Source organism: Crotalus tigris, unplaced genomic scaffold (genome assembly GCF_016545835.1).
Source record: "Crotalus tigris isolate CLP2741 ecotype Arizona unplaced genomic scaffold, ASM1654583v1 scf7180000019364.2947544272:3078424, whole genome shotgun sequence".
In the NCBI taxonomy this organism is placed as follows: domain Eukaryota; kingdom Metazoa; phylum Chordata; class Lepidosauria; order Squamata; family Viperidae; genus Crotalus; species Crotalus tigris.
In genome coordinates, this window is record NW_024097500.1 from 1,157,799 (window position 1) to 1,180,997 (window position 23,199).

Sequence of the window (23,199 nt, forward strand, 5' to 3'; positions counted from 1 at the left end):
TCTCTGTCTTGCCAAACTCCCTTGCTCAAAGGGCTGCTGCTCATCACTGCATCATTTGGGATACAAACCGTCCATTTTAATCCCTACCAGTTACATTTCTACTCTCCCGCCTCCCAGACATTCATTTCCTATTTAGGGAATTCATACCCACAATTCAGAAGCTTTCTTATGCAACAGCTCACAAGAAGTGACTTGATTTAAATGCTTTACTTATGTAAAGCAAGTTATGAAACATGAATACTTAATATAAAAGTCAATGAAAACTTTAATACTTTTATGCTGAATAGCATTTACAAAAATGAAAATAACTTTTAAGGGCATCACAAAAGTATGTAAGAAGGTTTAAGGTATTGTCTGCTTTGGGGCTTTGGCACTGTCATCATTCCAGGCCTCTTGCCAGCTCCTGGCTGGCCAGGAATAATACAGGAAGTAGAATTTTTAGAACCAGCCAAAGTGCTTTTGCAGGCTTTGTAACTCCTAGGAAGAGAGAAGAACAAACAGGCTATTAGAGCATCTTCATATATCTTGTTTCAAAAAATCACAGGGGCTTCTGTCAGACAGTTTAGTTAAATGGTCACTTCCAGATAGAGAAAGGAAAATTTACATAGCGACATCAGCAGAGAGACTCCTTTTCCCATCACCTTTTCTGAATCCTCAGTGCTTAGGTGGTGTTTATACCTCTGTGGCTTACAATGGGGAGGCGGGGGGGGGGGGAGAGAGAATTTCGAAGTGGTTGCCAATGATGGAATTCAACCTGCAGGCCTACTAGTGGATATCTCCAAGGAACTTTTCATGATGTAATAGGTAAAAGGTGCTTCATTAGCACTATGTCACAGTTTGATTCAACCTTTATGAAGAATCGGAAAATGTACCTCTTACAATAAGCCTGCTGTCCCCCAGATCCTTTTTTTTTCTTCGATTCCTTAAAAAAATGAGACTTCTTCCTCTTCCTTCCCTTGCCATTTTTGGTTTGGAAATATATGGACGTTGTATTCGTTGCTTCTTCCTCACCTTCACTATCACATCTGCTAAAGTCAGTCTCTGTGGCTGTGAGAGGCTTCTTTTCTGCTGCAGTGAAAAACCCAATATTCCTTAATACAAACTTTTTTCTTAGTTTGGACAGCATTTCTGCATTAGGGGTCCCATTTGCATGACTGCCACCAAAATACTTGAGGAGCTTGCTAGACCAAAGCAACTGAGGTGTGTTAGTGATAAGGAAAAAAGTCAACAGGACAGAAGTTAACGTTTTAGCACGATTCTGTGGCAATGTGACCAGCCAATGCATTAAGTAAATGAAGCTATTTAAATACCTGGTAGTATCTTTGAACAATACTTCTGCATCACTTCTATTATTTCTGCTCCATATTTCTCTAATTTGTCCTCTGTCACACCATCAATCCGAAGCAAAACTGCTGGATCTGAAGACAAAGTCTCTGGAAAAAAAAAAAAAAAGAATCTCAATACAGCTTTTTGGCATCCTCAATACCAAACTGGCTTGTCATCCCTATCTTCCAAGAACTTTTTTTTAACTTCCCAGTTTAGGCTACAGTACAATGTCTCGCTTCCAAGTCTAACCAACCAACCCTGCTTAGCTTTTTTGAGATCAGCCAAGAGCTGCTAGATGTTGGCCACCTGCTGTAAAGGCCTCCCTGTTGACATCATGGAACATCCTTGTTACTCCACTACAATACAGAAAAGCCTTGCCATTTCTGCCTTCAGGGATGTGATTTCCAACACCCTGTCAGGACTCAGTGACATCGAAAGTTTGACTGACATTTTCATTGAGCGTATTATCATCCTGATATTGCCTGAAGGTCATTAGACAGAGATGAAGAAATCTGCATGAAAAGGAGCTATAGAAACAGGGCACTTTGAAAGCAGGAAAATCTGGAGACAGACAAATTTTACAACTCTTTCAGCATCCTACCAAGTAATAGATTTTTAAATGTCAGGTATCGTGGCCTTTTCTTATGTAATTCAAACTTATGCAGAGAAAACAAGTGAGAAAAAAGGTGGAGATGGCAAATAAAGGAAGATAAAATAGCGAGGATTGCTATTTGAACAAGTGTTGAATTTGTCGTACATAAGCTGAGCATTGCACTGAAGTGTTGGAAATTGTACATTTGGCATGTCAGTGACTTTGATAATGACAACACGCTTATTATTTTTATTGTAACACATATGGTAGGACTTATCCTCAACTATATCATGCACATTTTTCCATGAAGATATAGATTACCTGCTATTCTTTTTAATGTGGCAGTGTTAAAAATATTAAAATAGTGGATATTAAACACTTTCCCAAGGTTTTTACAGACATCTGTGAGTTCAGAGAGACATTTCTTAATCATCTCTTCCTGTAGGGACATCTTGGTCTCCAAAGCCCTCTGCTTCCGAATATTGCTGGCACTTTCTGTTTCACAGAATTCCACCTAAAGGGAACAAAGAGGTATGTTGGTGTGTAATAAAAATAAGCATGCTTCTGAAACGCTGTTTACAAGAGAAGAAAGAAGAGGGAACGGTCCAGCACAACAGATGGCTGACAGCAAGAAAACCCCTTTTCAGCAGCCCCCTTTGCTATTCTGCAGCTTCACTCCACGCTGAGGGACAGAAGAAACTTGGGCGGCTGCCTCTGCAGTCACGCACCTGCAAGAAGCCATTCAGCAGAGCACCAGCTTTTTCCCCCAACTGGATGTACGCTATCGCTTGATCGTTAGCACTAATGTACAAGTCTTCATCCAGAATCCTGTCCAGCACCAGCTTCCTAAAAAGTCGCTCGGCATTATGCCGTGAGTAGGCTGCTCCCTTGCCAAAGAGGCCACACTGAATCTTTGCACTTCTTGAACCTAGGAAAAGGAACAGAGTATAGCCTATTTTTATGCCCAAGCTGACATCATTTTGAAAGTTCTCGGCCCTTCTTCAGAAAGAACAGTCCCCAGGATTGGAAACCTCTGGCGCTGTACAAAAGAGTAAGGTCCACATCTGGATATAACCCGCTGTGAAGGTATGAGCAAGAGTGTGCTGACTGGGCAGCCTGGAATAGGCACATCTCTCCGGGTTTCTCATCAAAAGGGGAAGAGAGCCCAGCCCCTCCTGATTCCTCCTTTCAGCTCTCCCTGCTTCCTACACAGGTAACCAGGGCAGCCGAAGGGACTATGCAGACCCTCCTCAGGCAACTCACCCTGCTCCTCTGTGGCTGAAAGGGAGAGAAGACAACCCTCCCTCCATCCCACAGGCAAATATGGAAGGAGGCACAAATTTCACCCCACCATCTCTGTCACGTGGACAGACTGCTATACTCGGAGCCCCAACAGAAGACAAGGAGGGTGATAAAGTGAGCCATGGGATACTCATGGAAACGACTGCGCGCGAGGCCAGGCCCATCCTTCTTTGGCAAAAAGGGGGGGGGAGGGCTGGGGAGAAGAAAATGTCCCAGCCAGTTTTACAACCTATCCAGCACCCAATGTTAAAAAAAAATATTCAGGAGTTGCGTACGTATATACAAATATGTATAATATAGAACTTACCCAAGAAAATGTCAATCATCATATTGAGGGTATATCTTCCTGCAGTTCTCTTGATATTTCTAGTTCCTTTTTCACCACAATGTTCCTTAACAAACATCACAATGTTTTTTACTTCTTCAGTCACATTCTTCAACTTGTACACCTAATAAAAAGTTTTATTAATTCTGTATCATGTATGAGCCGATAGACTGCAGAACTTTCATATACCATTTAAAATGTAAACCATGTAATCATAATTAATAACGTAATAGGAATATCATATAATAGCTTTTTTGGGATGAAGAACAACGATAATGAGGAAAAATGGTATGCCATCATTGGAAAATAACTTTTCACTTGGCTGCTTTCAGCCCTTCCCAGGAAGATTTATTTGTTTAGTATTTATATTTCGTATTTCTAAACTGCCCACTCCCTCAGAGAGGGGCTTAGAGGCAAACTCTGGGGCAGAGCTGCTTACCTGTTGCTTGCAGCAGTTGTCGCAGCTTACATCAGGGTGCTCCTTACAAAATCTAGGATTAAACCCTGTTTCTCCAAAGTAGGCCAGCAACTGTATCCTCCGGCATTCCATGATGTTCTCGCAGTAATGGACCATGCTGTAGAGGTTGTTGAAGTGCGTCTGCCGGGTGTGGCTGTTACCTTCCCTTTCCACTGAAACGCAAGCAACATGGTCCTTGTGAGAAAAGGTTCCAGAGGAGCAATACCTGGAACGAGCAACTGAAGTTTCACAAAGCTGCTGCAAAACCTCTGATGAACCTGGTGAGCGTGGAAAGAAATACCCCACAGACCTTGGAACTCCCTTCATGGCCATTGTCCTGGAGCAAGGAGATCCCTTAGCTGCCAGATGGTCCTGCTGGATCAGATTAGGTTGTGATAAGGACCGTCCCAGAGCTTGCTGGGAAAAGCAGCTAGCAATTGTGGTGCATTTTCCATTTTTTTGAAAAATTAATTCTTACTGTTAAAACCCAAACTGTTCCCAGTCCTCATCCTAGACACATAGATCCCTTGGCAAACAGAAAACAAAAGAAATCAGCCAGGCAGGTGTTATAATCAGCTGCTAGACTAATTCTGGCTGACTTTCTAGGTAATAAAAGTGAAAGCCAAATTATGAAATGCTGGAATGCAACGGCCTCTCATATAATAGTCCAAGCAAGATAAAGTCAGTCTTATTTTGGCCCTGAATATTGTTGGAGTGGCAGGCAGTGAGCGTTGCTCTAGGAAGGGCTGCTTGCATAGTGAAGCCCAGAAAGAAGAACGCCAGTGCGTCATCGGCTGGACACGCTATTTAGGTTTAGGGTTTTCTGTTAAGCGTTAACCAACTGGAACCTTTGGGAGCAAGCAGCACCCTGAGTGGGGCAAGGGAGAAAAGGTCTCCAGCTTGAAAACCCCGGGGCCTGCTTGACACGGCCCAGGGCTTGAAACAACACTTACTCAGGATGAGCCGTCTCAGCCTGGTCACGTCGCTATAGCTGTAGAAAAGCAGGCAGTGGGAGACTTCGCCATCCCGCCCGCTTCTGCCAGATTCCTGATAATAGCCTTCAATAGATTTAGGGAGGGAGGCGTGGATCACAAAGCGCACATCGGGCTTGTCAATCCCCATTCCAAATGCAATGGTGGCACAGATAACCTGGAAGACAAGAGAACAAGCCCCTTACTCCAGGCGAGGGAAGCACAAGGGCACTGGACCTTGGGGGGCTGACCCCCGGGAAGCTGCCTCTGATGGGCTCGCGTGTGCCTGTTAGATTATCTCACTGGACTGACTCTGGCTCTTGCCGATCGCTCCTTCCAAAGCTCAGGCTGGGCAAAGCGCTTGCCATCCTCTGCCATGTTCCCTGCCCGTGGCCCTGACTGCCTCTTCTACCGCACCGTTCCCTGTTGTGCATGTGCTGGTGTGGCTGGGAATCAAGGTGAATCCATGGCCTCGCTAGGGAAGAACCAAAGGGAGAGTCCAGCCAGCTGACTGGCAGAGCCGGTCACTAGTTCATTTATTGGCCTATCCCTCATTGCTGGCCCAGAGAGATGCTGCCAAGACTGCAGGCAAGCCCTCCCTCTCTCCAGCTCGTCTTCCAAGCCGTTCCAAGGAGGGCAACGTCTAAGTACACCGACAGCTTCATCAAGGGTGAGGGATCCAATCAGGGAAGGCAGCCCAATTGCTGCGTTTGGCAGTGTCACAAAATGATGGCATACTATTTGATCACCTGACCATGAGGATGCTGCAACAATCGTAAGTGTGAAAAACAGTTGTAAGTCACGTTTTTCAGTGCCATTGCAATTTCAAACGGTCGCTAAACAAACTGTTGTAAGTCGAGGACCGCCTGCATTATGGAGGTACCACAACTGGAAGCAGTATTCTAAGTGTTCTTATGGCTTCTCGTCTTCCCAATCACTTTGTTCAAGCCACAGTATTAGTCAAACAATGAAAAGCCACGTTTAGCTGTACGCCAACAGAATCTGTGCCAGTCTGAGCTCTTCAAGCTCCCTGCACCTCTTTGTAGAGGCTGTCACGTGGGCCCCCTCCCCTCTCCTCCCACTTGAATTGCTGACATGGTTGCGTGACTTGATCTCACTTTCTCACGGGTTATTCTTTCTACCTGGCATCCATCCTGGTTAATCCATTTCTGCTGCACGAGATCTCTGGTGCCGTCAGGGAGACCAGCGTGGTAGGCCAGGGCAGAGAGGCCGCCCCCTTGCAGAGCGTTGGCCACGGAGTCACATTCATACCGCGAGAGACAATAAATGATTCCTGAATCACCTGCAACACACAGGAAAAGGCTCTAAAGATCTGTTCCAGTCTTTCTCAACCTCAGCAACTTTAAAATGGGTGGACTTCAACTCCCAGAATTCCCCAGCCAGCTTTTTTCCCAGCAAAGCTGCCTGGGCAATTCTGGGAGCTGAAGTCCACCCATCTTAAAGTTGCTGAGGTTGAGAAACACTGGACTCTATTCAAGAGGGCAATACAGTTCTGAATTCCATCTGTTGGCTTTCCTTAATGGCAGCTTGTAACTACTCATCGTTAGATAGAAACAAACCCCACTGTCTTTAAACTTGACATTGTTCCTTTATCTCCCTCCAGAAAGGAGGGACCTGCCCAAATTCCTAGCCTTCCCAACAAAAAACACATTTGAACAAAGAAGTATGCATAAAATCATTTATCCCCTTCTTGACTGTCTCCAACTGGAAGCTGGACAGCCTTCTCTCTCGGATGCCTGCGTTTGGATTTTTTTTTGCCTTGAGTAGGCAAAAACCCTCAGTGGGCCTTAACTCCAGAAAAGCCATAAAGGGAGGGAAATAGGGTGTTTCCAGCCTTTTGTAGCTGGGACATCCCTTACATTGGTGCTATTACCCAAATACTTTTCAAAATTAAAGCCCCCCGAATTCCAAAAGGATTGGAGAAACTTGCATTAGCCACATGGCACCACTTTATTTATCAACACGGGACATTTTTGAATAGGTTTTAGATGTCTACAGAATCATTCCACAAGGCTTACCTATTTTACTAAGGAACACCAAAATATCAAATATCTAATCTCTGGGTTTAAAATAACCCCATACCAGTAGACGTTGGCCAAGGAAGAATGGATGATGACTTACCAGGGTGGTATTTCCTGATCCACTGTAAGCAATCTAGAGCAACGGTTTTGGGTTTCTTGGGTAGTACGTCGTATTTCAAGTTGTGCCTGTTAAAGCTCATAGTAAACCTGGAAGGTTATTAGCAATTTAGTTGAAGAAAAGGATTATTGAACAACTACGTAGCTCATCTATGCAGCCGCCCCAGGAAAGCCATCCCTCTTCCAAATTTCCCAGGGAGGAACTCTCTCCTCCACCTCCGAGTCAAACTTACACCTGGGGCTGGTGCATCTCCAGCTGGTTCAGGATGTCCTTCTGCACTCTGGGGTTGGCGGTGGCAGTAAGGGCCATCATGGGAACCAAGGAGAACTTCTTTCGGAGCATGTTCAGCCGCTTGTAGTCTTGACGAAAATCATGACCCCACTAGTAAAAAGATTTCTAAAAGTTACATTTATTTACACGGTCAGGTGAAAAAAAGTACACCCTCTTTGTGTTCTACGGTTTTACATATCCAGACACACTAAAAATCATCCGATCCTTACCAGTTTTTAAAAGTAGGTAAATACAACCTTAGATGAAGAAGAGCACATGTCCCGATACGTAAAAACATAGAATTCAAACAGGGTGTACTTTCTTTATCGTATGGCTGTATTCCGCCTCTACTATTTTTGCAAATAACACAAAGCCACAAACATATCCATTCCTACAACAACAACGCTGTGAGGTGGACTGGGCTGAGGGAGGGGGACTAGTTCAAAGCCACCCAGCTGGCTTTCATGCCAAGGGTGGGAGTCACAGGTCTCCTGCTTTCCAGCCTGGTGCCTTCAACGCAGGTGAAAAAGACGCAACTGTTGTGACCGTCCGCCCCCTTTTCAGTGAAAACAGATCACCTGACTGACGCAGTGGGCCTCGTCAATCACAAAGCGAGCCAAGAGCTGTCGCTGGTACAGATTCTCCAGCGCTGACATCAGCTGACCACTGGAGCAAACCTGGGGAAAGCAAGTGCAGCAAGAGGCCCAGATGCCGCAACGTCACAACTCTGGCACGTCTCCGTCACCCCCAGGCCCCATCAAGCAGGCAAGGGCAGCCAAAACCTCCTTGCCTTCAGAAGGATCCAAGCCCCTTGGGCCAGCTGGAGCATTGCTGAGCGGCCCAGGCCTCCATACAAACCTTCTCTGGAGTAACGTAGAGGAGTTTTATAATGGGGTCCTTCTTGGAGAGCTGCATGTAAATTTGGGATGCTTCAGCACCAGTCTTGTCACCTGTGAGGTACGTGGCTGAGATCTAGACAGAGAAGACAGCAGCTGTACCATTGGCAGCTAGCAGAGCTTGCACGCGAATCTTGGTTGCTGTTGACCACTTCTTTTGGAAACTGGTCAATAGTAAAGCCAATGCTTATGCTCGGAGTGGGGAAGGCCAGACCTGTGGTCTGCTGTTGGACAGTGCCCGCTCCTTTAGACTCGGAACCAAATTGTAAGAAGAACCACACAATTCTAGCTGGACCTGTACTTATAACCCTGTGAATAACATTTGGAAGTCACTTCTATCTACCATTTTTCTTACTTTTCTATTGTTCCTCCATGTTTTTTCTTTGTCCTAGTCTACATCTTTTTGCTTAAAAGTTTCAATAACAATTATATGTAAAAAACCCAATTCTAGCTGGACCCATAAGTGTGAGGAGGCCAAGGCTATGTTGTTCTTTTGCTGAAAGCAGTTATACAACAGATTTTTTTCCTAGATTTTAAACAGGACTAACCCACTAAATTTTGTATGAATACAAATTCTACAAGAATTTAGAGTTTTATATTTGCACAGTCACACTGCAAAGAGCAGAAATCCAGATGCCTGTGACAGATACAAATTATCTTAATATGGCTTTGCATTTCAGGCAATTTACAGAAAATCAAACAGGAAGCCATCTTGAACTCACATCCATGGAGGTCAACTTCTGAACTTGATCCACTATCAGGGACCTCAAGGGAGAGATGACGATGGTGACTCCCACTGAAACACAGGCTGGTAGCTGATAGCACAGACTCTTGCCACCTCCTAAGCAGAGCAGAAGCACAGGATGAAAGCTCTACTCATGTTCTACTCCACTACTAGTTCTAGACACATGAGTTCTGCACACACAACCACGGGAGGAGGCGCAACACTTCCACTCACACTTTCTCCATCACCTGTGTTACCATGAAGATTAAAATATGGCCCGAGAACTGAGATGCAAAAAGAACCACTAAGTTCAATCTCCTGTTTGGTGCAGGAGTGAATCATTCCTGGAAGGTCCTTAACCCTTGTTCAAACAAAATGCAATTATTTCTTATGAAATTTATTTTAAATCATTCCTTAAGTTTTTATTTAAAGTGCAGCCAAAGATTTGATTGCATATGAATTCAGTTTGTTACACACACCGACTGAAATCCTGAAAATGATTTCTAATCATAATAAACAGCAATTCATACATTAATATCAAAATAGAAAATAGCTTTATAATGGGCAGAAGAGCGTTCAGCCTGGGCTTGTGCAGGGAAATGTGTAATTCAACGAAGTAAGAAATCAAAGTTTCATTTATTCTGAGTAAAGTTTAAAATTGATTTAGAGTATGATTACTTCTTATAAAGTTACAAAAATACTTAACTCCCTCTACCCCCATGCCTTACCCACTTTAGTGGCTTTGAGTGCAACACAGGCAGGGCTGTAAGATCCAAGGAGGAGGGGCAAAGCAAAACTCCACCAAGGAACAGCTATTCTGTCTGCATGACTGCCACAGACACCGTGCCCTACAAACCAGATTTAAACCCCCAATAGACCGCACAGCTAGATGGCAAATAACTCAACAAAGCAGGCGAAGAAAACTGATATGGCTGATAATTGTGGATGCTCACCTCAAAATAAACAAATGCCAGCATATTGTAGATAACCTCAAGCAGCACCTGGAACAAACCATGACTCCAGAACACACAAAAATGCTGACAACCACCATCAAGATTACATCCCTCAGACAAGCTGGAAAAGGGAAAACGAACTCCAAACCAAACTGCTCAAGCTAAAAGCCAGAAGCAAAGAGGCACCTGAATCTAAATGGTTTGTCAACATGCCCAGGAGCCCAATCCACCACAGAACACAATATCCCAGGGAAGGGCCTCAACTGTAGATAATGCTAATCAGTTAGAATTTTTTACGCTTTAGAAGCAGCATTTAAAACCACAGGACTTGCCACAGAGCCAAGGAAATGTAAGCCAGGCAACCACACCACAGACCAGGAGAATGTATCAGCAACTTGTTTTAAAACCAATTATTGTAACTGCTTTTTTTCTCGATTATTCCAATCGCAGCCTCGATTCTCCCTGCCTCTTTCTTTGAAGGCAGTGGCCACTGAGAGGGGGCCTCTGCTGGAAGACTCACCTGTGGGCATCAGGATGAAGCAGTCTTGACCCAGCAAAGCAGCATTAATGGCTTCAAGCTGATTGGTCCGAAAATGATGGAGACCAAACTTTTTATGAAATATCTTCAGCATCTCATTAGAATGTGGAAATGCTAAACCTCTGAATGGTTCCAGGGTGGCATTTCTGGAAGGTGTGTTCTTAATTAGTGGAAGAACTAGGAAGAAAACAAGTTTTTATTATGAGACAGAAGACAAAATATACTTGCTGTTTCCAGGATTTGCAGCCAGCCAATCAGGTGCTGAAACTTAATTTCATAAACCTGAAAATATATAAATACATTTCAGGGGTAGGAGGAGGGAGGGAGGATGTCACTAAACCACGTCAATGATTAAATCTCAGGAGATTTCACCTACTCTGTTTCCAATCATGTATGTACCGAACAATGTGAGATCTTGAAGAGGACTCAATTTATATCTTGACACGCAGACATGCCTACGGCTAGCCAATTTGTGAACTGTGGGAAGCATCGCTAGCAACTATGTGGTGAGTGTCTACATGTTTCTAAAAATCCAAATATACTCAAAAAGGTTGAGGACAGTTAATGTGTGGATAAAAGTATCTGATGCAAGATTGTTTGTCAAACGAGTTAATTACACTCTTCGCAGTAATTTCTTACTGCAGCTTATTTTCCAGAATGCATTAAAAGAAGAAATAGTGCAACTTACCAGGACAACTCTCGCCACTCACAGAACGGTCCGTGTAAGAAACATTGCTACGCAAAAGATCGGTATTTGCCTTGGAGACTACACGGTTTCCTTTCAAAAATAATTGTGCAGGGGAAGCATCTGCAGCAAGCTGGGCTGGCCCCTCATAAGCGTGTCTGGTTGTTGAAGCACTCATTGCCTCGTCCAAGTCATCAAAATCAAAATCATCATCAAGGCTAAGCGTCTGCCCTCCAGTTGCCAAAGAACTCCCCCTTTCAACACTGCTCATAAACGGAGTGCGCTTCCCTTGGCTCTCTGGTTTTGCTCCACTCAGCGTTGAAGGCCACCAGCATGTCTTTGCTTCTAAGTCTGGATTCCCCCAAATTCCACCGGCTTCCCTCTTGGGACAAGATATGCCTGAACTTTCCATGGCCGAAGAGGAAGCATCCAAGGTAGGATCTTTCACGGAAACAGAGGGATCGGCGCTGGCTGATCCTTGAGAGGGTGGCAGATGAAAGCCAGGCAGGGGGGGGACATCACCAGGCAGCTTGCCGGAAAATGGCCCAGGAGTACAAGCACCCCACTGAGGAAGAGCGGGACACGTTTTTCCCAGCTGAGAAGAGCAAGTTCCATCTCGGGACCCACCATGGTCGAAATTACATTTGCGGTTGATATCTAGAGGTGTATCAGCACCGATTCTGTTTCCATTTCTGGGGTTGCTCAACAGTTTTCTTCTGGATATAAGAAAATATAAGTTATTGTTATTTGCTGTTCCCATCTCAGAAATTCCTCTTCTTTTACCTGACTTACAACTCACAACCCAATTTAGAACCCTGCCTGTAAAACATAATTGATGTTAAAATAGCTGCTTTAGTGTATTATATAAAAGCATTTTCAGTTTTGATTTGGCCAATAAAGTGAAGCAATACTATTATCCTATATAGAATATATCTACCCTTAATAGCAATGTATTGTCCTGTGCAAATAGATACATTTTCAGTCAATACTGAAATTGAACAATTTCAACAATTCAGTCAATACTTCTGATCCTCGATGGCTATGGATAATAAATTGCTGTCCCATTTTAAAAGTTTTTTTTTAATTATTATTCACCCAAGGGTTTCCTATAGAACTATGATACTGGAGTATTATCTGGTCATTAAAAACTCTCTTGTTCTACAACATTTCTGTTTCTCTAATAGATAAGTGACCATTTTTCCCCCTTGTGGACGAGGCATATTTTCCAAAGCTGGAACTTCTGCAGAGGCTTTACAGCCTTGGACCGAGGAGGCACTGGAATCATGAGATATTAAATCCCGATGAAGAGACCAAAAGAGAATTTATTTGCACAATTCTGCTTCTGAAATAAATATGAGTAGGACTCCATTTACCTATATAACCTGTGACAAAGAACTTTCTTTCTAGAAGTTATCATGCATACCTTAAAAAAACTGACTTGCTTTATACAGCCTGCTTTAAGAACTACAAGAATCTTAGGGGACTGAACACTTTGCAGCTTGGACAAACTTAGCCCATCTTCATTTCTTAACTTAACGTAAAGAAGCAAAGGCCCTCATTGCATTCCAAACCAGCCTCAACTCCCAACAGACCTGCAATCTCTAAGCCGAAGCAGCTCTTGACCGCCTAGCAGAGACTTCAACTCTTTTTCTGGAATGGAATCCACCAGTCGACAGATATCTTCCATTACACATACGAGGGACTGGCCTGAAATGTAACAGGGTTCAGTCACGTACTTTGCAAGATACACGCAGTGCGAAGCTATCTGACTATCATCAAAAGAAAACAATTGGAACACGTCACAATGTTTTACCTTCTTTCCTTCCTTCGCTCCTTTTGCTGGTTTCTCCAAACTCTGGAAGTTGATTCATCGAGAGTTCAGGACTCAGTGTTGCCTCATCAGCTGTCCTTTGGGGAAAATGCCTAACAAGGTTAAGAATTATTAAGAAACCCAGACATATATCACAAAGTAGATACACTTTATGCATCTAATAGAATTTTAACGAGACCATGATTTTATACATACATCCACAGTATTTCTGTCAATCAAAATTGTATACTGTATATTTCTATAGTCAATAACTATTAGGAAGGTATGGAATTAGTGGAAATTAAATTTGAGTAAAACAACCGTATTGAAGTTTGAAAGTGTTAATTTTTCAGTGAGTGCTTCTTCCCATTGGCTTAAATACTACCAACCAGAGAAAGGAATTATTTGATTTTCCAGTTTTTTGCAACCGATTCCCTTTTACGCCCTTCTAACAAGTCAGTGGGAAAGCCAGATTCACTTAACAACCGGGCTACTAACTGAACTGCAGCGATTCACATTACTGTGGCAAGAAAGGTCATAAAATGGGGCAAAACTCACTTAATAGCTTAACAGCAGAAATTGTGGTTGTGAGGACTACCTGTATAGTGGGGAAAGGGAGAAGCCTTCCGGATCCATCCCCTTCTTGCCCACTTCCCCATGTGATTTTGGTGGGGGGGGGAGACACTGAGCTTGATTCTACACTGGCAGCTGCTGGTAAACACCTCCCTTTCCTCTGGGGTTGCTTAGGGTCCAAACTCATCCACTCTAATACCACCACCTGCCTTCTTAGAACAATTTGATTGTTTTACCCTCATTGTTTTATCTTTAGGGATAAGGCAGAGCATTCAGAGGTATAAATACCAACTATTTCCCACAAGAAAAATGCCGTCTGTACCCTTAAGATAAATCCTAGTGTACCTAGTGCTCTTCAGCACGAACGAAGCAGGCAGCACCTCCTCCTCTGGGGATGGAGGAACGAAGTCCACGTAGTCTTCAGACTCACTGAATACTTGAGGGTCATCCCTTCCATCCTCAGACTCTTCATTCCCACTTAAAGGGAGGCCAGAATCATTTTGCTCTTTAACCAAAAAAGAGCACATATTAAACAAAAGACCAGTGAAAAATAATGAATACGTTTAATCGTTAAAAATATAAAGTTAAATTATATCAATAAGAGTCATGGTGGTGCAGTGTTAGAATGTCGTATTGCAGGCTAATTCAACTTATTGCCAGGAATTTGATCCTGATTGGCTCAAGGATGACTCGGCCTTCCCTCCTTCCACGGTGGGCAAAACGAGGACCCAGAATGCTGGGGGCAATACGCTGACTCTGTAAATCACTTAGAGAGGGCTGTAAAGCACGGTGAAGCGGTGTATAAGTCTAAGTGCTATTGCTAATCAAGTAAGGAAAAGCATTAAGTACATCTAATGATTTTCTGTGATTAGATGTGTTGATTAGCGGGGACATGTACTCAACTCTTTTTAACCTAGTCAAGTTGTGTGATAGGGAACAAGGTCAGACTTGGACTAGGGAGAACCAGGTCAGACACCAATAGAGCCACAAGTTACTTGGTGAGACCTCAGGCTGATGGAGACTGATTGGTCTCCCTAACGCAGCTGACGTGAAGACAAATGGGAGGGCATTTGCTGTGAGCTCCCCGGGCAAGGAGCACCATGGCAGAAGACCTCCACATTCATCCTGACTAGCCCTGGAAAATAAGCAGCATTGCGGCTGCTTAGCTCTTAGATGGGGACCTAATGAGGAATTTCAAGGTTGTAAGCTAGACTGGAAAGTTGAAAAACATTGCAGAGAAACTAATGACAACCTAAATCCATAAATTAAGAGGAAGTGAGCTTTACTTGAGTCTAGCATAAGGGGTACCTGCTGTAGTAAATTCATTTTCCCAGAAGGTATCCCTGTTACACAACTGGTTAGAAAAAGAGCATTTACCAATCCAAGATTTTTCTTTTTTTCCTGTCGGGAGACTTTTCAAAGACTTCTCCTCTTCACGTTCTCCATTTGAAAAATCTCTTTGACTGGAATTTGAAGGGACAAGACAAGGAACAGGCAGGCTGCCTCCCTCTTGTTCCTTATGAAGCATTTGTGTTTTCCTATTTGTACAAATATACACATCGTTACATTCTTCATTATCTCTTTCTGTGCTAGATATCTTTGATTTTCCAGTAGAGGGATTCAGGCTTTTTGCAGTCTTTCTATTTTTTACAGACCACTTATCTTGAAACGATACAGACTGTTGTGGACATCTTTTTTGTGGTCCAGGTGTTTCAAAGTCCTCCATGTCTTCCCAACTATCAGTAAGGTCAATAAATGAGTTGTTTGAACAATTATGTTCTGGAGTAGGGATCTCGGATCCCCCTACTTTACAGCCCACATCACTTTCTTTCACAGAAGAGATAAAACAATCGAAATTTTTGACATGTTGATCATTTGAATCCTCTTTTTTTCCTTCTTCAACTTTCAGTGTTGTTTCAAACAGCTCATTAATTTTGGTTTGCTTATTTTTAATACCATTTTGTTTTTCCAAAGAAGAATTGGTATTTTTGTCCTTTAAGGCCGTAAGTTTTGTTCCACCCATATATCCTGATGCGCAGACATCAAGGCAATTCATCTTTCTGAATACAAATCCCCTGCAAAAATGGGTAAATTTAGACTTTAGCCAGTCATAATGACATAACTTTTAGAAGCAAGTGAGATCTAGTTCAAAGTACTAACTTTTGCCACTATTTTGGATCTATTGCAGATACACATTTGAATATTCTAAGAAGCTGCGCTATTATGTATTCATTCCGCACCTACTTCAGCTCTGAGAAAAATGTACAATACCAGATGAAATGCAATTGCTACTACTATAAGCAAGCATTTTATGGCAAAATTCAAAACATCATCTTTAGTGTCCAGAAATCTCTTTTCCAGATTCATTGCCAACATATTTATATTAACAGAATAATAATTAAAAATAAATACCGTGTTTCCTTGCTCCACATCTCAGAATAGGTGATACCATTAAGGAAACAGGCAGGGTGCTTGGGATCGTTAGCCCAGCTGTCTGACACTCAACATGCCTGGGATTGGGAAAGGGGATTCATCCTTGGGGGGAGGGGAGAGGGTCCTGCTGCTATTTGTTTACCTTCCTCAAAAACCATTGCTAGATCTGACCATTTTGAATAACTCTCACTGGATCTCCAACCACGCCTGGTTGTACTGGTAGAAATGGATTATCTGGATCCTTTTCTGTCAGGTTTCAGATGACTGAAACACGATCAATTGCATTTGTGGGTGACTCTAGCAAGAGTCAAGTGGAGCTAGTGTGTCCATCCCGGATCTCCTTATGTAATGATAAGAGGTAGTGACCTTGGGAGGCAGGAGGAAGAGCTGCAGACTGGATAACTGGCAAGTCAATGATTTCTCAGATCACCAAAAGAAAAGGGGTATATCCTGCATTGGATCCTTCCAGACTGGTTCCAGGGATGAGGAATGGGAGAACGGCTTTGTTCAGGATCTCCTCCTTCCTGCAGAGCTGGTTCCAGTTTGCGGGAATGGGGAGGAAGGATTCTAGACCCTGGCCTGTTTTCGGTGGGGTATCTCAGGGTTGGATGCTTTCCCTGCTCCTATTTAACAGCTGAGGCTTCCGATGATATCCAGGTCTACATCTGCGACCCGGAACAACTGGGGTGGGCTCTGGGGGTCTGGCCTCAGCGCCTGGGGACTGTGGGGATCTGGATGGGGAAGAACAGGCTTCGGCTTAACCTTCCTGAGACTGAGCGGTTGCAGGTTTTGGGCCCCCAAGGACCCGGTGCTTCTCCACCGTTGACTCTGGACGCAATCGCACTTTCCCAAAGAAAACTGGGCTGAAATCTGAGGCACCCCGGTTTGGGTGTGGCAGCCCTGGAGAGGAGCTGAACTTGCACCATTTTCTCTTGCAGTTGCGCCTTTTCCTGCACGGGGAGTCGCGGCCCACCGTCCCCTCAGCCCCCCAGATTGCCGCAAGGCGCTCTACGGGGCCGCCCCGGAGGCCGCCGCCAGACCAGCTCTCCCCGCAGCTCCCATCCCTCCCGCAAGGGAACCGGACAACCGCCGCCCCGCCACAGCCCCTCCCCGGAGCCCGGTAGCCCGCCTTTCATCGGCAGCCTTCGCAGAAGAGCGGCAGCTCCACGCGAAGCGCGGGGCCGAAGGGGAGGCTGCCCGAGGCGGCTCCCGCGTGGCTCGCCTGCCTCGAGGGCTCCATCGCAAGCGGCTCGCCGTCCGTTCGCGCCCTCCGCCCCGCGCCCCCCTACTTGGCGAGCGCCGACTCGACGCCCGTCCCCCGGCGGGCCCGACCCCGACCCCACTCACGCGGGCCTCGGCCTGGGCTCGGCGCGCGAGCCGAGGGCGCCCCTGGCCGAGTGACGCTGCAGCTGCTCGCGCAGGTTGTTGCGCGGAAGGGCCGCCATCCCGGCGGAGGCTTCGGACGACGCGCCTTCCCCGGCCCGGAGGCGCCCGATTGGACCGCGCAGACCCCGCCCCGGCGCACGGAAGTGTCGTCGCGCGCCTTCCGGCGAGCCGGGGGCGGTGCCGGGAGATCACGCCTACCGCCCCTCCCCCGACACGCCCACCACACGGGTTCTTGGTTCGAAGCTTTTATTTTGCCCGCCGAGTGGAGCCCGCGCCGCGGTCGGAGCCGTCGGGGGCGCGCGGAGCGCCGGCCTCAGAGGAGCGGGACCGGAAAGGAGGCGCAGTCGGCGAGGCCGCACATGTTCTTCCCGCGCTCGATGTTGAAGTACCTGCCAGGGAAAGAGAGGGAGCCCGTCGGAGCGGCCGCTTCTCTTCGCGGGGTTTCCGACCCCGAAGCGCCCCGCCCGCCGCAGAGGGGAGGGCGCCCGACTCCCCCAGGAAGCCGCGGGACGAGCCCAGAGGCGGGTCCCCGGGAGCCAATTCCCCTTCGGCAGGCGGGTTTCTCGTGGGGACCCGCAGCGGCTTCCCCCTTCGCCTCCCCCTCCCCGAGAATGACCCTCGCAGGCGGCCGCCGATCCGCAAAGGCCGGCGCCTTGCAAGGGCGAGGGAAGCCGCCGGGGGCAGCGCATTACCCGTCCAGGCCCCACGAGGTGCCCCACGAGTTTTTCACGATCCAGAAGGGAACGCCGCCCTCTTCCCCGTAGCCCACGGCCAGGACGGCGTGGTTCACTTTGTCCGGGGTTTTGTCGCAATCCGTGCTGTGGGAAGAGAGACGGAGCAGCGGTTGGAGACCGAGTCGGTCTGCTTTACCGGACGTTGTGCAAGTCATTGAGGGAAAGAACCACATCCCTGGCCCCTTGGAGAAAAGCGTAGGATGAAGTGTGAAGGGTGCCTAAGCGTTCTGGTGGGGATCTGAGGGCCACAGAATGGGGGCCATTCTTGCAGGGGGCTGCCAGATGCTGCTTCAGGGAGCCCTGCTGGGAAGAAGCTGATCATGGGGCCATTGAGCAACATCCTCTTGGCATGAAGCGAATGGGTGCGCCAGCAGGGACTCACCTGGTGTAAACCCCCTCCTGATAGTGTACAAAGTCCTCCCTCACTTCAAAGGCAATGCTCACTGGGTTGTAGGTGCCCACCGCTTGCACCAGGCCCTGCTCATCATACTGGAAAGAAAGGGCCGGCATTATCAGACTAGGGCCTCTGAGCATGTGCAGAAAGAGGGGACATGGCTTCCCGTCAGACCCAAGTGAGAAGCAGACCATTTTCAAGTCTATTAATCTTTTTTTAAAAGGGCAGTCAAGGCAGACTGCTGGGAGGGCCCTGGGCCTCCGCTTTGTGGGACGTGAGATGAAGGTTGACCCCCAAAGGGGCAAAGGGCTCTTGGCTGCTGCTTGGCCTCTCTAGGGAAGAGGCTGCGGGTTGCTTACCAGTGAAATGTTGACCACGTCTTTAATGAACGCCACTGCCTTCTGGGGCTGGAATTTGCAGGTGCCGTTCTGCAGGTAACCAAAGGAGCCTTTTTAGATGCAGCTTCGCAGAAAAGGCAACTTGCCTGCCTCGGATCAGAGCCCCCCCCCCAATACCTGGGCCCGATAAGGGTATGCCTCCTCCTCCATGAGCCCCTTGTTGTACAGGATATATTCAAAAGCCTGGCTGGGAAGCCCCCTGCGAAGGAATGGGAAGGTCTCACCAAGCGCCATTTCCGGGGAACCCCAGAGGTCGAGGCTAAGATGGAACTGGAGGGAGGGGAGGGGAGGGGCTTCCTGAGGGCATCTCTTACCCACTGCAGCCAAAGTTGTTGAAGTTTTGAGCACAGTCAATCAGCTGCTGCTCTGCCTGGGAGAGGAGACATGTTAAATCAAAGCTGCCACACCCTGAAGGGGCCCCTTCCAGCCTTCCTGCCCGTCTCTTGAGCAGCCGGCCTGGCCTTGCCTGGTGCCACTTTCTTTCCTGGAGACTGGGTGTCTTTGCACATGAGGGGCCGTCCCAGCGCTCTGCCACTGTGCTTGGCACCTGAGGAAGCCTGCCCTCGAGTTGCTTCTGTAGGGTCCGAGGGTGCCCAGAGGAGGCAGAGCGGGGCCCGAGCCCACCCTGATCAAACTGAAGCCCAGGATAGAAGCCCACATATACAGTTAACCTTCTGGGCCAGGCTGTTCTGCAATAGCTTGTGTCCCCCTTGCTCCTCGGCAGCCCCACTGATGGAGAGGGACTTGCAGGTTGAAGTCAAGTGGTGAAGGCACCAGGCTAGAAAGTGGGAGACAGAGTTCTAGTCCCGCTGTAGCCATGAAAGGTGGCCAGGTTACTTTGGGCAAGTCTCTCTCAGCCCATCACAGCTCACAGAATGGTTGTGGGGAAAGTAAGGGGAGGAGAGCGTGTTGCATACTTTCGCTGCCTTGAATAAATGCAGAATATAAATAAATAAGGACAGTGATCAATATATGTAAGGGTGTAGGTATATACATATGTTGTATATAGTATGTTTTTGTGTGCGTTATGTTTGTGTACACTTTTGAGAGCAGGCAAGAGAGTTTCATTTTTAATGTGTGCCAATGTGCCCACAGTAAAAAATAACAAAGATCTATCTATCCATCCATCCGCTGGGACTCAGCCAGGGCTGCTTGCTCTCCCTGCCACAAATGCATGGCATGAAAGCCCCCGCTCCGCCCCTCTGGCCTTGGCAGGAGAAGGCTGCGTTTTCCCAGCCAGGGGTTTGGCCTCCAGTTAGCTGGCCCTGTGCAAGCCGCCTACTGTCTGGAAGAAGGGGGGCGCTGATGAGCTTGGGTTGGGAGCAGCATCCCTAAGAGGGCAGCACCAGGTGGGTCCTGCTGAGCTGCCCTTTGAGACTGGAAGGTTCCCCAGGAAGACTTGCAAGGGAGGCTGTGGATTTCAGCCGTTGAAGAAGTCACCTGTACTTAGGCTGATTTGTGTGGTTCTGACTTTATCCAACATAGTAGGCCCTGTACCAAACGGCCCTCATTTCTACTTTGCCAAAATCTTTTAAAAAGAGTGGAGTGCAAATGAACAGCCTCACCAAATTCAGTAGCTTCCCCGTTTTTATGGCAATGGCAGACTCCAAGCAGCCGGTGGTGGAAAAGGTCCAGCAGCTGCCACAGGAGCCCTAGTGGGGAGGGGGAAGTGGAAGTAGAGGAGAGGTATGAGAAGATCCCATCAGCTGGAAGGGAGACCAGCTTCTTAGCAAGGCTCCTGGAAGGCCAGAGGGAAGTTCACACCCCCCCCCATTTAACTCCTGCTGGCTGCCCAGAGTGCCTTGTTGGGATGAATGGATTGAATGAGCGAATTACCTGGTTTTTCACGGGGCTCACAAACTTTCCTTTCTTCCTCCAGTCGATGGCCTTCGGACAGGGCCCAGCGCTCCTGGGGAAGTTGCCCATAGTAGCAGAACAGTTCTGGAGGCAAGCGGGAAGCGGTCACTGGCCAGCAGATGAGCCCCATCAGGCCAGCCCATCCCGCTCTCCTGTGCCAGAACAGACCATGGGAAGGGGGCACAGCCTGAGCATACTCTGGATGGGCCCCTGGCCACCACTGCTAGCCTGCTTCTCACGGATGGGGCCAAATAAAGGATTGAATGAATAAAGTTTCCAAGGTCAAGAAACGTCCCTCTAGCAGTCCAGCTGATTGGGGTCTGGGTTACAGTCAGACTACGGCTGCCTCTGCCGACTGCCTCATCCGGCCCAGGTGGCCTTACCTGGGGTTCTTGCCAGAGATACTTCTTCCTGAATTCAGTGAAGGTCATATCCGAGAACTGGTTCAGGCCCACTGGAGGGGGAGAGAGAGAGAGAGGAGGGGGGGCGTCAGGAGGGGCTACAACCGGGGGAGGGGGGCGTTTTTCTTAGCAGCCAATGGAAACCGGTGGAGGGGGGTGAGCAGCGCCCCTACTTCGGAAACTGGAGTTGCCCGCGTTGTGCTTGTCGATCTTCTGCTTGTTGTCCAGGAAGATCTGCAGCCGGTGCCGGAACTCCTCCTCGGAGCGGTACGCCCGCCGGTGCTGCAGCGCCGAAGAGAAAGCGAAAGCGAGGCGAGGGTTCGCGGGGAGGGGGCCGCTCCAGGGAAGCGCCTCCAGCCTGGGATTCCCCCGCTGGGCAGGCCCTCGCCAGGCGCCCCCTCCCTAATCCGCCCCGCTGCCCGCGCGCGAGGGGGGGCGAAGGGCGCCTCTTCGGGGCTGCTGCTGGCAACGGAGCGGTCGCTGCGCTCGGAGGCGGCCGGTCCCGCCGTCGCCCCTGCCCAGCGGCGCGGGCGGCTGCTTACCTGCGAGGCCCACGCCTTGAAGAGCTGCTCTCCTGCGGGAGGAAAAGTGCCGGTCGGGAGTGGGCCTAGCGCGCGCCGCCACCGCCGCCCCTTCTGGGACGGGCGGCGGCGGCCCAGCCCAGCACCGCCCTGCCCTGCGCCCGCCGCCCGTACCGGTGGCGGATCCGCGCGGGCCGCCGCGGCTGCTGCTGGCGGCGGCGGCGCAGAGGCAGAGTCCCAGCGCGAAGCAGAGCAGCGGCGCCGGCATCGAGAGCGGCAGCGCCCGCGGGGCCATCCTGTGCGCGGGGCGAGCGGGACACGTCTGGCTGTGCGTTCGAGCGGCGCTCCTCTGAAGTGGCGGCGCGGCTGGGCGGCTACTTGGGCAGCCGGAGGCTCGGGGTGGCCCGGGCGCTGCCTCCGCCCCTTCCTGTGGCTCCAAGGCAGCGCTCCCACCGGCCGCGGGCGGTTACCTGGGCGGCGCCGGCGGGCCAAGGGAGCCGCGCTGGGCCGCCTTCGCCGGGGCCCCTGGCCGGAGAGCGAACCCTCCACGGGGCTAGCTGGTGAACTTGTCCCGAGGGAAGGAGGGTTCAAAGCCCCGACACTCGGCTGGCAGAGCCGCAGGGAGGCCGGAGTGGGAGAGCCCGGCCGAGGTAATCCCGCGGCTCCTTTCGGCAAGGGGGGAAGCGCCAGCTGGATAGGAAACGCCGAGGCTCCGGGTCTCCTCGCAGGAGGACGAACTTGAACTAAGGAATAACGACGGAGACTCCCAGTTACGGTTGTCCCAAAGGGGCTTTTCCAAAAGGCAGCCAGACGTTCTGGAGCTGAAGCAGCTTCTGGGGTGAGAAGCAAAACGTTCCTAAAGAAAAAACCAGGAATCCGGTTGCCGCTTGGAAAGCACCTTTGAGCTAAGGCAGGGGTCTTCAAACCTGGCCCTTGGTGACTTGTGGACTTCAGCTCCCAGAATTCCCCAGCCAGCGTGGGCCAGGTTTGAAGACCCCTGAGCTAAGGTAACAGGCCCTCAGAGCCAGGCTTCCCCTGTGAAAGCCGCACTGTCAGAAAGGGTGAATGGAAAAAAATGACTTCTGAATTACGTTGCTGGAGAAAATGGTTGGGAATGGCTTAAAAAATTACTCCCAGGAATTAAATAAAGTAATCCACTAAGCGTGTGTGCACCTTTGTGTGTGTGCTTGAGAGAGATGGGTGAGGAAGGCCAGGGTGTATGCCAGGAGTGTGTCTCCCAGCAGAGTCACCCAAGATGGCATGAAGGTCCTCCCAGCTGCTCAGTTAAAGCCAGCAGACCCCACTATGGGGCAACCGCAATAGAAGCAGCTGCTGGGAGCGGAAGATCGCTTTTGTGGCAAAAGTGTCCATGTTGCATGGGAGAAGGCCATGGCAAGCCACTCCTGGATCTTTATCAAGGAAAACAGATGGAAGATATAAAACGATTGAGGGTGCAGTGCGGGTGATGGCTTCTCCGGTCATATGGCCCATCA

At 48.5% G+C, this 23,199-nt stretch overlaps 2 protein-coding genes across 4 annotated transcripts; both read right to left on the bottom strand.

The window, feature by feature from the left end:
• Window positions 1-247: 247 nt before the first annotated feature.
• BLM (BLM RecQ like helicase) lies at window positions 248-17,605 on the bottom strand. 3 transcript variants are annotated; one of them, XM_039361986.1, is made up of 21 exons: window positions 17,363-17,605; window positions 14,960-15,657; window positions 13,928-14,087; window positions 13,013-13,107; window positions 12,792-12,906; window positions 11,203-11,915; window positions 10,497-10,691; window positions 9,022-9,140; window positions 8,262-8,375; window positions 7,982-8,080; window positions 7,366-7,514; window positions 7,116-7,222; window positions 6,116-6,276; window positions 4,956-5,151; window positions 3,985-4,175; window positions 3,528-3,669; window positions 2,647-2,846; window positions 2,240-2,432; window positions 1,311-1,433; window positions 873-1,068; window positions 248-477 (listed from the first exon to the last, which is right to left on the bottom strand). In XM_039361986.1, exons 1-21 carry the CDS (start codon window positions 17,458-17,460, stop codon window positions 321-323), a joined length of 4,221 nt encoding a protein of 1,406 aa, XP_039217920.1. In that variant the 5' UTR covers window positions 17,461-17,605; the 3' UTR covers window positions 248-320. The 3 variants fall into 3 exon arrangements, with proteins under 3 accessions (XP_039217920.1, XP_039217921.1, XP_039217919.1); XM_039361987.1 differs by having other exon boundaries at window positions 3,528-3,612; window positions 13,013-13,122; XM_039361985.1 differs by having other exon boundaries at window positions 13,013-13,122.
• Window positions 17,606-17,630: 25 nt separating this feature from the next.
• On the bottom strand, window positions 17,631-22,125 carry CTSH (cathepsin H). The gene is made up of 12 exons (XM_039362088.1): window positions 21,881-22,125; window positions 21,728-21,759; window positions 21,359-21,467; window positions 21,168-21,238; window positions 20,764-20,868; window positions 20,493-20,579; window positions 19,242-19,297; window positions 19,045-19,126; window positions 18,889-18,957; window positions 18,518-18,624; window positions 18,094-18,219; window positions 17,631-17,790 (listed from the first exon to the last, which is right to left on the bottom strand). The coding sequence occupies exons 1-12, from the start codon at window positions 21,999-22,001 to the stop codon at window positions 17,715-17,717; spliced, it is 1,041 nt and encodes a 346-aa protein (XP_039218022.1). The 5' UTR covers window positions 22,002-22,125; the 3' UTR covers window positions 17,631-17,714.
• Between the last annotated feature and the right edge of the window lie 1,074 nt (window positions 22,126-23,199).

Coding starts and splice junctions, on each gene's coding strand:
- BLM (XM_039361985.1), bottom strand. CDS start 17,460: ATGGCGGCCCTTCCGCGCAACAACCTGCGCGAGCAGCTGCAGCGTCAC. Junction 13,123..13,927: donor TTCGTGCTGAAGAGCACTAG/GTACACTAGGAT, acceptor TAACCTTGTTAG/GCATTTTCCCCAAAGGACAG. Junction 478..872: donor CAGCAGGCTTATTGTAAGAG/GTACATTTTCCG, acceptor CTCTCTTCCTAG/GAGTTACAAAGCCTGCAAAA.
- CTSH (XM_039362088.1), bottom strand. CDS start 22,001: ATGGCCCCGCGGGCGCTGCCGCTCTCGATGCCGGCGCCGCTGCTCTGC. Junction 18,958..19,044: donor CATACCCTTATCGGGCCCAG/GTATTGGGGGGG, acceptor GGTTACCTGCAG/AACGGCACCTGCAAATTCCA. Junction 18,220..18,517: donor CAGGAGGGGGTTTACACCAG/GTGAGTCCCTGC, acceptor CTCTTCCCACAG/CACGGATTGCGACAAAACCC.